This window comes from Scyliorhinus canicula, chromosome 8 (genome assembly GCF_902713615.1).
Source record: "Scyliorhinus canicula chromosome 8, sScyCan1.1, whole genome shotgun sequence".
NCBI lineage: Eukaryota > Metazoa > Chordata > Chondrichthyes > Carcharhiniformes > Scyliorhinidae > Scyliorhinus > Scyliorhinus canicula.
Window position 1 is genome coordinate 128,393,672 of NC_052153.1, and position 13,296 is coordinate 128,406,967.

Below are 13,296 nucleotides of genomic sequence, written 5' to 3' on the forward strand. Positions count from 1 at the left end.
CATTGCAACCTGTTATCTCCTACACTATCTTTTGCAATTAGCTTTGATAAGGCACCTTATCAAATGCCTTCTGTTCCCCTTTATCCGCAGCTTCTGTTTTTTTTCTTCAAAAAAAACTCCAATAAATGGGTTAAACATAATTTGCCTTTCACAAAACCATGTTGACTTTGCCTGATTACCTTGCTGATACTGATGTAAAGTATGTTTGATTTTGTTACATTAGAGCATTTTAGAAAATTCAAATATAATTGGCTTGTCTGAAATTGATTATTGGATCAAACCTTAGGATCAGGTTGCTCTTTAAATCTATAATCAGGTGGTATAGATTCTTCCTTTTCTCCCACTCGTTCAGCCTTCTTCTTGGTAGCATCTGATTCCTGAAAATGTGAGAAATAAAAGCCAAGAGTCATATAAATCCTAAGATTTAATATCTGCATTCTGTATGCCAATAAACTTCGATTGGATTTGTTTATTGTCATGTGTACCGAGGTACAGTGAAAAGTATTTTTCTGCGAGCAGCTCAAACAGATCAGTTAGTACATGAAAAGAAAGGACGTAATAGGGCAACACAGGGTACACAATGTAAATATGGAGTTAAATGAATCAACTGAACATTTAGTAAATGATTTATGGCACTGAAAAAGCAACCTGGAAGAAAAAGCCTTTAACACTTCAGAGACACCTCTAGAACTTCCTTCGCCTCTTCACGGCCCTATATACTGATTGTCCTTCAAGAAGCTTGAGGAAATCATTCACTTTTATGTTTTTAAGGCAAAGATAGATTGATTTTTGAGCAGTAAAGGAATTAAGGGTTCTGGTGGGTGGATGGATACGTGGAGCTGAGTCCATTAAAAGATCAGCCATGATCTCATTGAATGGTGGAGCAGGCTCGAGGGAACAGATGGCCTACTCCTGCTCCCAGTTCTAATGTCCTTATGAAGCTTTTGGTCACCTCTACCAATATTCCCCTATACTTCTTTTCAACAGATTGGGCGCGATTCTCCGCAAATGTGGCGAGTCATAAAGGCTGCCGTGAAACTGGCTGTGTTTCACGGCAGCCTCCGCGCCCCCTCCCATGACCCTATTCTCCCCCCCTGGGCGGGGCTAGCAGCGGGGCCCCGTGAAGCACGGCATCGCGGGCTTAGCGACTGTCGCTAAGTCCGCGCGCCAAGCGTCACGCTGGCTGACGCGCACGATGGTGCAGACGCGTCAAACCCGCGCATGCGCGGGCCATTATGCCCCTCAGCCGCCCCGCGGACTGATCCTGCGGGGCGGCGGAAGAACAAATAGTGCGCGGGTATCGGACCCGCTGTCCGCGATCGGTGCCCACCGATCGCAGGCCCATGCCACCCTTGGCGCGGCCGTGCCAATCGGTGCCATGGTTGTCCGGGACAATTCGATTCGTGTCGTGGGGCAGCCGTGGGGGGGGGGAGAGAATAGCGGGAGGGCGTGAAAATTGTCGGGAAGGCCCTCCTGCTATTCTCCGACCCGTCGGGGGCAGCGGAGAATCGCGCCCATTGTGTTTGACAATGTTCCTATGAAATGTCTTAGACTTTACTGCATGAAGTGCGCAACGTCAATGCAAGCTGGGTTGGGGAAAGGACGGCTTTCGCAACAGACAACATTTCATATATACAAATGTGTAATAACTCCACATAGAAATTGGCTAATAAATGGTGGTGTTGCAGGAGTCTTATGTAAAGACTGAAGTATGAGGAAACAAATTTCATTTTACCTTCACTGGGGGGCCAGTGAATTTTGGACCTGAATTGTCCGGTGCCTCTGATGGAAGTGTCCCTGCAAGTAGGTCAAATGGATCGTCACCCTTTAAACATAAAATACATTTTTTTTCAATTAGTGTCAGAACTCAGCGGGAACACATTAGGACAGCAAAGTAATACCTTACTAAAAACATCAGTAGCTGTTGCTCATATTTAACTGGTAATGTTCCAACTTCCTCACTTGAAGGGGAGCTGCTATACTTGGGAGTCTGAAGTAGGACAATTATGGCTTTAGTGTTTACAATCATTAATTTGTGAATTTAAAATCTTGTTAATTAATTTGTTTTGATACAAATGGCTGGTGGTGCAGGGGGGAGGGGTTGTAGCACAGCAAAGATAGAAACTGAAGGGATGTGGTGTTGTTTGGAATAAAAGGCTGGAAGCATTGTATAGAACCAGTATTTTTTATTCTTTCATGTAATGTGATAGTCGCTGGCAAGGCCAGCATTTGTTGCCCATCCTTAATTGCCCTTGAGCTGAGTGGCTTCATAGGCCATTTCGGAGGACATTTTAAGAGTCAATCAAATCGCTGTAGATTTGGAGTCACATCTAGGCCAAGACCAGGTAAGGACATCAGATTTACTTCTCTAAAGGGAATTAGTGAACCAGTTGGGTATTTACTACAATTAACGATGGTTTCACGGTCATCATTAGACATTTTTGTTAAATTCCTGATTAAAGAAAACATTTTTACTTATCAAATTTTACCATTTGCCAAGACCCTCAGTCTCTGGATTACTAGTCCAGTGACAATAGCACTACATCACTGCCTCCCCTAGGGAAGTGGAAGTGGAATTATCCTTCAGACCTATTTAGAACATTAGAATTACAGACTGCACGGTGGTGCAGTGGTTAGCATTGCTGCCTCACGACGCCGAGGTCACAGATTCGATCCCAGTTCTGGGTCACTGTCCATGTGGAGTTTGCACATTCCCGTCGTGTTTGCGTGGGTTTCGCCCCCACAACCCAAAGATGTGCAGGATAGGTGGATTGGCCACGCTAAATTGCCGCTTAATTGGAAAAAATGAATTGGGTACTCTAAATTTATAAAAGAAAAGAATTACAGACTGGAATGATGGAGCTAATAACTGCACCGTGTTCATTTCTAAATTCATTTCTGCTATCATTGGCAGCTGCCATACATTTCACCCATTTATTGACTTACCTTGGTATCACTTTTACTCGCAGAAACTGTGGCAGCAGTTGAAGCTTTCAAAGGTGCCTTTGCAAGAAAGAACATTATAATTGTAATTACAAAGAAAATGCTGGAAATACTTAGCCGGCCTGTCAGTATCTGTGGAAAAAGGAGCAGAATTATTGTTTGAGGTCGATGGTCCCTTGTGAGAACAAAACGCAAAGGGGAGAATTTCAGTTGGATTCCATGTGGAGTAAACTGGCACCTTTGCTGGGCAAGATCGGGCTGTTAAAGTGAGTTTCGAACAAACACAAGAAGGGAAACACAGACGAATGGAAGACGGACAAGGTAAAAGTGACAAAATGGAAATCTCATCGGAGAGAAGAACAGAGTGTCTGCAATGTGGGAATTCCTGGAAAGAAGGTGCAGTGAATTAAACACTAGTGCAAGAGCAAAGTGCTGTGGATGCTGGAAATCTGAAACAAATACAAAAAAATACTCAAAATTCAAGTCTTGCAGCATCTGTGGAGAGATAGTTTTTTTTAAATTTAGAGTATCTAATTCTTTTATTCCAATTCTAGGGTAGCACGGTAGCATTGTGGATAGCACAATCGCTACACAGCTCCAGGGTCCCAGGTTCGATTCCAGCTTGGGTCACTGTCTGTGCAGAATCTGCACATCCTCCCCGTGTGTGCGTGGGTTTCCTCTGGGTGCTCCAGTTTCCTCCCACAGTCCAAAGATGTGCAGGTTAGGTGGATTGGCCATGATAAATTGCCCTTAGTGTCCAAAATTGCCCTTAGTGTTGGGTGGGGTTACTGGGATAGGGTGGAGGTGTTAACCTTGGGTAGGGTGCTCTTTCCAGGAGCCGGTGCAGACTCGATGGGCCGAATGGCCTCCTTCTGCACTGTAAATTCTATAAATTCTAATTCAGGAGCAATTTAGCGTGGCCAATCTACCTACCCTGCACATCTTTAGGTTATGGGAGTGAGACTCACGCAGACATGCGGAGAATGTGCAAACTCCATTCGGACAGTGACCTGGAGCCAGGATCGAACCTGGATCCTCCACGGCATGAGGCAGCAGTGCTAACCACTGCACCACGGTCCCGCCACAGAGATAAATAGTTAAGGGTCCATAATGTCTGAGTTCTGCAGCATCGCATTTAGGGTGTACTCCTACGATGAGCTGGGAATCCCTCGAGAAAGTAACCATGTAAGGGTTCACCTGGCAGTTGCCGGAAGTGCTGACTTGCTCTGGACAAGGGGCTGGGAACCATCTGACAGAAGCAATTTAAAATGTTAACTTCGGATGGTTCTGCCAGTTTTACCCTGATAGTTACTGTGAAAGGTTGAGAGCGAAAAAACTTTCAACACCAGAGCAACTATTAAAATACCCAGACCCAGACATACAGCCCTTCCAGAATGATCCGCTCCCTCCTCCCGGACTGACCCACCCCTCCCGAACTGAACCCCCTCTCAGAAAGACTCCCGCTCCTGAACTAATCCCCATCCCGGACTGACCCCCATCCCAAACTGAGCCCCCTCCCGAACTTACCCCCATGTCGAACTGCCATACCTCCCTGTCAAACTAACCCCCCTCCAAGACTGACACCCCTCCCCCTCCCCCGGACTGACCGCCCTCCCTCCTGGACTGGCCATCCTCCCTCGGGCCACCCTCCCTCCTGGAGTGGCCACCCTCCCTCCTGGACTCACCCCCCACCCCCCCTGAGCTGACTCCCCACCCCCCCTGAACTGATTCCCTCCCACCCGACTGACCACATTCCCTCGCTCCTGAACACCGATCACACCCCCCCCGGGGATCTCTCCCCCCAATTTCCTAAACTTTATAACTGCATGTAAATTGTCCCTTTAAACTTTCTCTTTACAGCCATAAAAATGGGAATGTGGCTTACCTCTCTGCTAGGGGCCGGCTTCACTGCTCCTGTCTCACATAGCCTGAGGTGAGAAAGACTTGGGCGAGACAGAGGCTTAGGAATTACAGCGCATGGGTCTCAAAAATGTTGAAATGGTATTTTCAAATATTACTCTATTAGCTCCAATCATAGAGGGTTGATGGGCCTGAAAGACGCCAGAGCTGCTTGTGCATTGACGGAGGAGGAATTGTGACACCCAGCCGTACTGCTGCAGGTGATTGCTTGTCCAATGCAATTCAAGATAATTCCTAATAACAAGGCTTCCCAAACTGTGTGTTGGGGGTTAAGATCACATTTTGGGTCACAAGCTGTCCCTTCTTCAAACAGCAATGGCGATTGTAGAGAAGGGACAAACCATTCGGTAAACTTTGGTGGGACAGCCCTGGACCCCTTTGGTGAATTCTGCAAAACAGCATGGGGAAGACAGCAAGCTCAAAAGTGCTCCTTAAGCTCAGAAAACACTTTTTAGCGGCTAGTTTAAATGAGCCTGGATGTTTGTGCACTGACTTAGCACAGTTAAAGCAGTGGGAGCCCCTGGTCTCCTGACCACGGTCTTGAGACTGCATGGTGTGTCTGCACCGCCATCTGCTGGTTGGAGGCTGCACACCATCCAACTACAAGCATATCACCACACTGAGGAGGGACGGCGGCGGCTTCAAACTTTACAATGTTTCTGCTCCTATCTGCCTGCTATACAGGCTCCTTATCAGGAGATAGCAATTTTGCTTCGCAGGTACTGCTAACCAAACTAAAAGGTGGGAGGAGGGGTGTGGGGAGTGCTGTTGTATGTGACCATGTTGAGGGAGGGATGTTTGCAAGAGCTGCTACTGAGTGAGTGATTGATGATTGTGTGGGGAGGGGAGGGGTTTGAGATGAGGGCTGGGTGGTGTCCACAGTGAAGGAAATGGGGGTCTGGAAGAGGGAAGTGTGGAGGGACTGATTACAATATGTGGAGCAATGGTTCCGGGGGAGAGGAGCTTCACTAAGTCTTGAGTCAACAGGGAATATGGGGACCTTGTCATGAGTACGTAAAATGATAACATTTACAAAGTACATTGAACATACATATGTTCATATTTGTATGATGCAGTATATATTGATCTATAATAGGTAGGCATTAATTAATATATACTGGATGTTACCATGCTACTTTATTGCTGTTTTTGTTTTTTGTGGGCAACTAGGGCCATCATAAAATGAGGTCAGATTGGAAAATAGTTTGGAAAGCACTGCCTATAGACTGTGCCAAAGTTAAAACTGGAAGTTGACTAGTAGGTTGCAATTGCACTTTAACTGCTGCGATTATATTTAGCAATGCAAAAGGAATAGTAAGCATATTGTTATCTTCCCTTCTCACAATTAACTGACAGGGCTGGTGTTATGAATCTAGTTGGAGGTTGTTCCTAGTTAATCTTTGGCCTCAGAGATATGGGAAATTCGGGTGGAAGCGACATGGCTTAATGTCAGTCTTGAGAGTTCTAGCACCATTTAAACAATATATTTTGTTGCATCTCCTAAATGTTTGCTATATTTCTATTCAATTTAAAGGAAATAGAAATTATGAAAGATGTAAAATGGCTTCTGATTCCCCACCATCCTTTTCACATTATCACACAAAACAAAGTCTACACTGTTTGGTTCCTTATGGTTCTCTGATTGACTATTGCTGTTATTGGCCATGTGATTACCTGTGGCCAATCAGATTACAAAGCCAGAAAGAGATTGCTGCCTGAAGAATTCCAGCATCAACATCATCCTGCATTTATATAGCACCTTTAACACAGTTAAACATCACCAGCTGCTTCACTGGAATAGTATCAAGCGGAATTTGTCAAGAAGCTACATATGGAGATAAATGGACAAATGGTTAAAGAGGTAGATTGTAGGGAGCTTAACAGAAGGGAGAGGAGTAGAGATGTGAATAGGTTTACGAGTAAATTTCCAATCTTGAGGCAGAGACAGTTACATTCACAGCCAATTGTGGATAGAATTAGAGATGCGTAGCCAGTCAGAATTGGATTCCGGAGTTAATAGGGAAGGAGACCAAAGAAGAGTGACAAAGCAATGGTGATATTTCAAAACAAGGATGAAAATATTAAAATTAAGACATTATCGGACTTCAGCTAATATAGGTCAGCGGGAACAAAACACGGTTCTTGCTGAGAATTAGGATGCAGCTAGGTTGGATGATCTGATGTTAGTGGACAGTGGAAAAGTTGAAACCAGCCAGGAAAACAATTAGCAAATATGGAAAAAACAACATCGTGGATGAGGCTTTCAGCAGCAAATGAGTTGAGGCATGGGAGGGGTCCGATGATATTACAGAGAAGGAAGTAGGCATTTTTGGTGAGGAGAGGACCAGAAGATCCCGCCCAAGGGAAGGGATGGAAAATTCAGTCCTGGGTTCACTCATTACAACGTTTAAAGGGAGGATATTTCTGCTCATCCACTACTGGATCTCTGAAAAGTAACAGCGCAATTTATAGACAGTGAGAGATTCGGGAAAGCTGATGGTGATATGGAGCCAAGTGTCATCAGTGTAAATGTACAATCTGACACTGATTCTCAGACACCTCGTCATGGGGCAGCAGGTAGAAGAGAAATATGAGGGAGCGAGGGATAGATCTTTGGGGAACCCCAGAAAATAATGGTGAAGAAGCAAAAAGAGAAAGCTCTGCAGCGGATTCTTGAGTGACAAATGGATAGCTAAAGAATAGATTCAGTGAATGTCATCCCACCCAGCTAGACAATGCAGAGCCCTCTCCACCTACAGTCTCTAACAGTTTAAAATTGAAGCCATACCTGTGGCTGCTTAGACGGCGGAGCGGCAGAGTGAGAGGTCGGAGCTGAGCATTTTGAAATTGGAGCGGAAGAACATTCGGTAAAGTCAGCTGACAGAGACTCCAGGACATCACCTTCTGTCAATTTCTGTAATAATTCAATAAATGTAGTCAATCCATCTCAAAAGTATTTCAAGAACATGGGTGCAAATGCCTCAAATCCTTAGTTGCAAAGCATACATTTTTAAAAATGTAATTGCAGCAATGGCCTTTAACACAATTTCCTTCACACCCTTGAGGTTCTCACTTGTAAATGATACTCATTGATTGATTGATTGTCACATGTACCGAAGTACAGTCAAATGTATTTTTTTTACGGCCAAGTATGTACACAGTACATACACAGTAAACAAAATGAATAATCGACAAAGTACACCTACAAATAGGTAATTGGTTACAGTGCGGAACAAGGGCTAAACAAAGCAAATATATGAGCAAGAGCAGCATAGGACTGCTTAGTGTCTTACAGGGAACAGATCAGTCCATGGGAGACTCATTGAGGAGTTCAGTAGCTGGAGGGAAGAAGCTGTTCCTATATCTGGACGTGCGGGTCTTCAGACTTCTATATCTTCTGCCTGATGGAAAGGTCTAGAAGAACGCAAAGCCTGGATGTGAGGGGTCTCTGACAATACTGTCTGCCTTCCTGAGGCAGCTGGAGGTGTATACAGAATGAATGGTAAGGTGACAAGCTTGTGTGGTGCGTTGGGCTGAGTTCACCACACTCTCATTGGAAGGATGAAGAGATCCCACACCTGGACCATGCAACAGAGAATGATGAATAATCGCGCAAGGTTCAGTTTGACCTGGATGTTATGTTTCGACAAAATATCATTAAATTTTTTTTTTTAACATTTTTTAAATTTAGAGTACCCAATTAATTTTTTCCAAGTAAGGGGCAATTTAGCCATGGCCAATCCACCTACCCTGCACATCTTTTGGGTTCTGGGGGAGAAGCCCACGCAAACACGGGGAGAATGTGCAAACTCCACGCGGACAATGACCCAGAGCCGGGATCAAACCTGGGACCTCAGCACCATGAGGGAGCAGTGCTAACCACTGTGCCACCATGCTGCCCTCATAAAACATCAAATTGACATTGCAAATTGAAGAACCAATGTGCAAATACATGGTAAGAAGCCAGTGCCTTTGTGCATCTGTACAGATGAGAAATAACAAGATGCCATTTTCTCTAAATGGAACTAAGTTTAATCATCAAGTTGACACATTTGGAAACTGGAATTTGTGCAAAAATGTATTGATTCCCCCGTTATTTTCAGATATTTATCCTTCTGATCATGAAACTGCAAGCAAGAAAAAGCTCTGGGGGTTAGGTGAAGTGATGGGAATGAAGTTTCAAAGAGGCAAATGTACATTTCAAACCTTTGACATTCTTTTTGTTCCAAGTATCTTTAAAACACTCTTATTGTCCAGCGTAACACTATGAGGAAGGCCAGACACACTCACCATTTCTGTTTCCGTGAGTGGGTGATGTTCCAATCTTGAGCAATAGCTGGAACATCACTGCGGATCCCAGCCTCACTAACTGCCATCACCAACATTAATATAAGATCATGAGTATCGCTTGATTATGGAAGGTTGGCTCTAAGACTTTCACTGTAGGAAATCAAATCCTCTCACAGGAGGAAAAATTAGCTTTACCTTCTCTGTTGCCTTTTGTTTTGCTCCTGGACCAGTGGAAGAAGAGGCCACTTTACCTTTATCCTGTTAGAATAAACAATATTTAAACTTTGTATTAAGACGATCAGAATTACATAAAATTGAAGGCAGCTGGTAAATCAGCAACATAAATATAATTAAAAATATTAAAAATACCATTTTAGAAATTTTACTCCGTGTTATGTGCACAGATATTTTTAGAAAATACAAAATTATTGGCTTGTTTTAAATTGATCATTGGGCCAAACCTTAGGATCAGGTTGTTCTTTAAATCTATAATCAGGCGGTATAGATTCTTCAGTTTCTCCCACTCGTTCAGGCTTCTTCTTAGCAGCATCTGATTCCTAAAACACACGAGAAATAAAATTACTCAAAGATAGTGGGCAGTATTCGCCCCCCCTCCCAACGCCGGTGGGAGAATCGCCGGAGCGTTGCGCGAGTCGCGCCACGCCGCCTCGAACGCGATTCTCCCACCCCTCCGAAACCAGCGCCGCAAGAATCGCGCCGAGCCGCTCGGAGAATCGCCGCAAACAGCGAGCGGCGATTCTCCAGCCTGGAATGGCCGAGCGGCCGCTCCGACACAAGTTCCCGCTGGCGCCGTCCACCCCTGGTCGCTGCCGGTGGGAACTGTGTGGGTGCTGGGGGGGGGGGGGGGTTTGGAGGAGGGGGGCTCCTTCACCGGGGGGGGCCTCCGATGCAGGAATTGTCACGAGCTTCCAAGCCCTGCAAGCCCAGTAACGTTATTCAACGTAAATTGGTCCACTTTTCAAGGCCCAATGGGCTTCTCACTACAAATGAAGACTCGGCAGCTGATTTTCCGGTACCACGCTGACCAGTCCCCCACTAACAAGGTCGAGTAGCACTTAAGCTGCACTTGCTCAGCCAACCCCAGCCAGCTCGCAACAATGGTGCCAAAGAGACCAGCCCCAAGATTCGGGGACAGTGACCTGGGTAGGCTTCCAGACGCAATGGAGGCCAGGAGGGATGTCCTGCTGTTCCCGAGGGTCACGGAGGATTAGCCATAGGGCAGCCAGTGCTGTCTGGGACGAGGTGACGGTAGCTGTGAGCTTGGGGAGTGTAACTAGGGGGACTGGCCTCATGTGCCGAAAAAATGTCAATGACCTGCACTGGGCAGAATGAGTGAGTAGACACCAACGCCACCGCCCCCCCCCCCCCCCCCCCCCCCCAGCAAGTGAGCATCCATACACCACTGTGAGTCACAAGTGGGCTAACGATGCCCCCTCTGTGTCTCCTCAGAAAAAGCTATCTCATAATCAGCGGGACAGGGCCCAGACTGGCAGACGGGTGCCGGACTTAAGGATCTTCATCTCCTTCGCGGAGCATATCTTGGAGGTGACCGGGGACTGATCAGTCACATACGAGGAGGCTGGCGGACGTCGCAGAGGTGAGGAACCAACGGGCTCCACCCACAGGACCAGTCAAACGTGAACTGTTATTACCTTACTGACTGACCCATCCTCCCCACTGACCAGGTGTCCATCCTCCCGCAGGTCCTCCAGACAAACAAAGAGCTCAGGGCATTGCGATTGCTCAGCGGGGAGTGGGGGACCCTCGGCTGGGAGTAGGGTACCCTCCGCAGGGGTGGGCTGCCATTGGAGGGTGGGGGGGGGAGAGGCGCTGGGCGGGCAACCAGGGGCCAACCACTTGCGGCACCACCATGCCAACCCCTGGATCATGATTCAGCCCCCCACCCCACCCACCCTCCAAACTTCAAGTCAGATAATTATTTAAAATTGGTAGATTGACCACTTGGTCTGATTACTGCCTCAAAGTCTGTTTACAGGTTTGAGATTTCTTTCTTCCAGCAAGGTTTACAAATCTCCATCAAATGCCCCATGTTTGCAGACTTCCGATTCAACGCAGGTGTCGCTGCCATCTTAATCATAGCCACCTTAGGTCAGAACGCGACTGTTGTCCTTCAACTCTGGGGAAAACTCTCCCAGCTTGGCTATCTATTCACTGTTAGGAGTCCTCCAGTTAATAAGAGTTTTAAACTCTTTTAGCCAGCACATGGAATTTCAAATGAACTCTGCATGAAAGAGAGAGTTCCTGTTCTGCAGCCAGATTATTCTAAACTAAAAGATCTGCTTGAGACAAGTGCCACACCCATAATCTAGCCACCCCATAATTAAGATTATGTTAACTCTCTTTCTATTGTTTTTCTCACATGCAACTTGATCGCATGATCAGTTACTCATGGAAGCTGTATTTGTTTATAATAATTCTTTCAGAGAAATCCAGCTCTTAAAGGGACCATCACCGCAACATAAAGGTTTTTTTCTATAAAAGCACATAGGCCAACATATCTGCTATGTCAATGCCGGTTGTTATTGGACTTGGGAATGAACAATGTTACCAAAAGACTAATTTCATTTGTACAAAGATATTTAGCTCCACAAAGAAATGACCCAACATATGATGCAATAAAACAAACTTTATTGAAAGACAGCAAGTATCAGAAGTCAAATTGAATTTGTACCTTCACAGGGGGACCAGTGTATTTTGGACCTGAATTGTCTGGTTCTTCTGATGGAAGTGTCCCTGCAAGTAGGTTAAATGGATCTTCACCCTTTAAAAACAAAAGATCTCTCAAGCAACTGCTGCTCACACTTAACCACTAATGTTAATCCTTCCTTCCTTGTCCTGAAGTGGGAGCTCAATACAAAGTGTGAAATAGGTGAAGTTTGACTTTAGTTTCTAAAATTACTGATTGGTGAATTTAAAATCTGATTTTGTGAATTGGGATACGATCCAACGGCCATGCTGCGCCCGAAAAGCAGCTCGCTGTAGGCGCAGCATGGCCGTTGGAAGCTCGGAAACCCCACTCCCGTGATTGACCTGGCTCGCAAAGCCTGCAAGATCTAATACGATCTCCTGAGACGCTGCCATGTAAATCCTGCCCATTGTGGGTGAGAGCACTTTTGAGTGAATTTGCATATTAGAGGGAGACAACCAGTGCAGATTCCTGAGTAACTCGAGGCATGGGATCAATCTCCCTCGCCTCGGAGACCTCAGGCCAGCGCCATTCAGTACTGGTCTCCACAAATGGGGACCAGACAAAACAGCACTCATGGAGGTCTCCCAGGGGATCGGAGGCCCCCAAATGCATGCCCTTTGGGCAGGGTGGTACCCTGGCACTGCTGGTGCCACCCATGCATCCTGACACTGCCAGCCTGACACCATGACCGTACCAGCCAGGCACCCTAGCAATGCCACCTGGTGCCAGCCTGGCATTGCCAGCTGGCAGGGGCACTGCCAAGGTGCTAGGTTGAGGTGCCAAGCTGGCATTTTCTGTGTGCTGGTGATTGGGTCGGAGGAGCCCTGTGCTGGTGGAGGCGTGTGGGTGTTTGTGTGTTTATGGGAGGGGAGGGGGGGGGGGGGGTCCACGTTGGGAGCCTTGGAGATCGGGCCGCAACTTATCTACTGCTATACTGAGGAGTTTAGGTGACCGGAGTTCCTCGAAGTGCAAAAGAGGGCTATGTGAGGCATCAGCCGCGCGTTCTCCTTATTTAACGTGAGTGGCATTTGATAGCCATGTGTTTAACGTCGTAGTGAGCACTGGGAAGCATGCAGCTAAACGCCTTCACTATGGGACTTTGTTCCCAATTAGTTGAATTGCGCCCAGTGTGTGTGCAACGCCTATGGGGGAAGCACGGTGCACATAAAGATCAAAAGGTGGTGGTAATGAAAGGTTGGAGTACTGTACAGTGACAAATCTGCTTCTGGAAATATGTGATGTGATTCTCCTTGTCGCTGAATGTTTGGAACCTGAGAATTGCAGCTTCGGGCAGTGCAGTTCAGGATGGTTCTGTGATGATGTCAAAACAATATTTGATGATTGATCTGTGAAGATTTCCTAAAATGATCTGTTTGTGCAATTCCTCTGCTGTGATTGGCACTGCCATAGAT

General features: G+C 46.2%; 1 protein-coding gene across 11 annotated transcripts in view; it reads right to left on the reverse strand.

The window, feature by feature from the left end:
• Positions 1 to 13,296, reverse strand: part of cast (calpastatin) — a 285,310-nt gene that overhangs the window by 92,432 nt on the left and 179,582 nt on the right. For all 11 annotated transcript variants that reach the window (XM_038805226.1, XM_038805231.1, XM_038805234.1 and 8 more), the window contains 2 exons: positions 1,736 to 1,825; positions 282 to 377 (listed from right to left, as the gene is read on the reverse strand). In XM_038805226.1, coding sequence (XP_038661154.1) covers positions 282 to 377; positions 1,736 to 1,825 — 186 coding nt within the window. The remainder of the gene's footprint in view (positions 1 to 281; positions 378 to 1,735; positions 1,826 to 13,296) is intronic.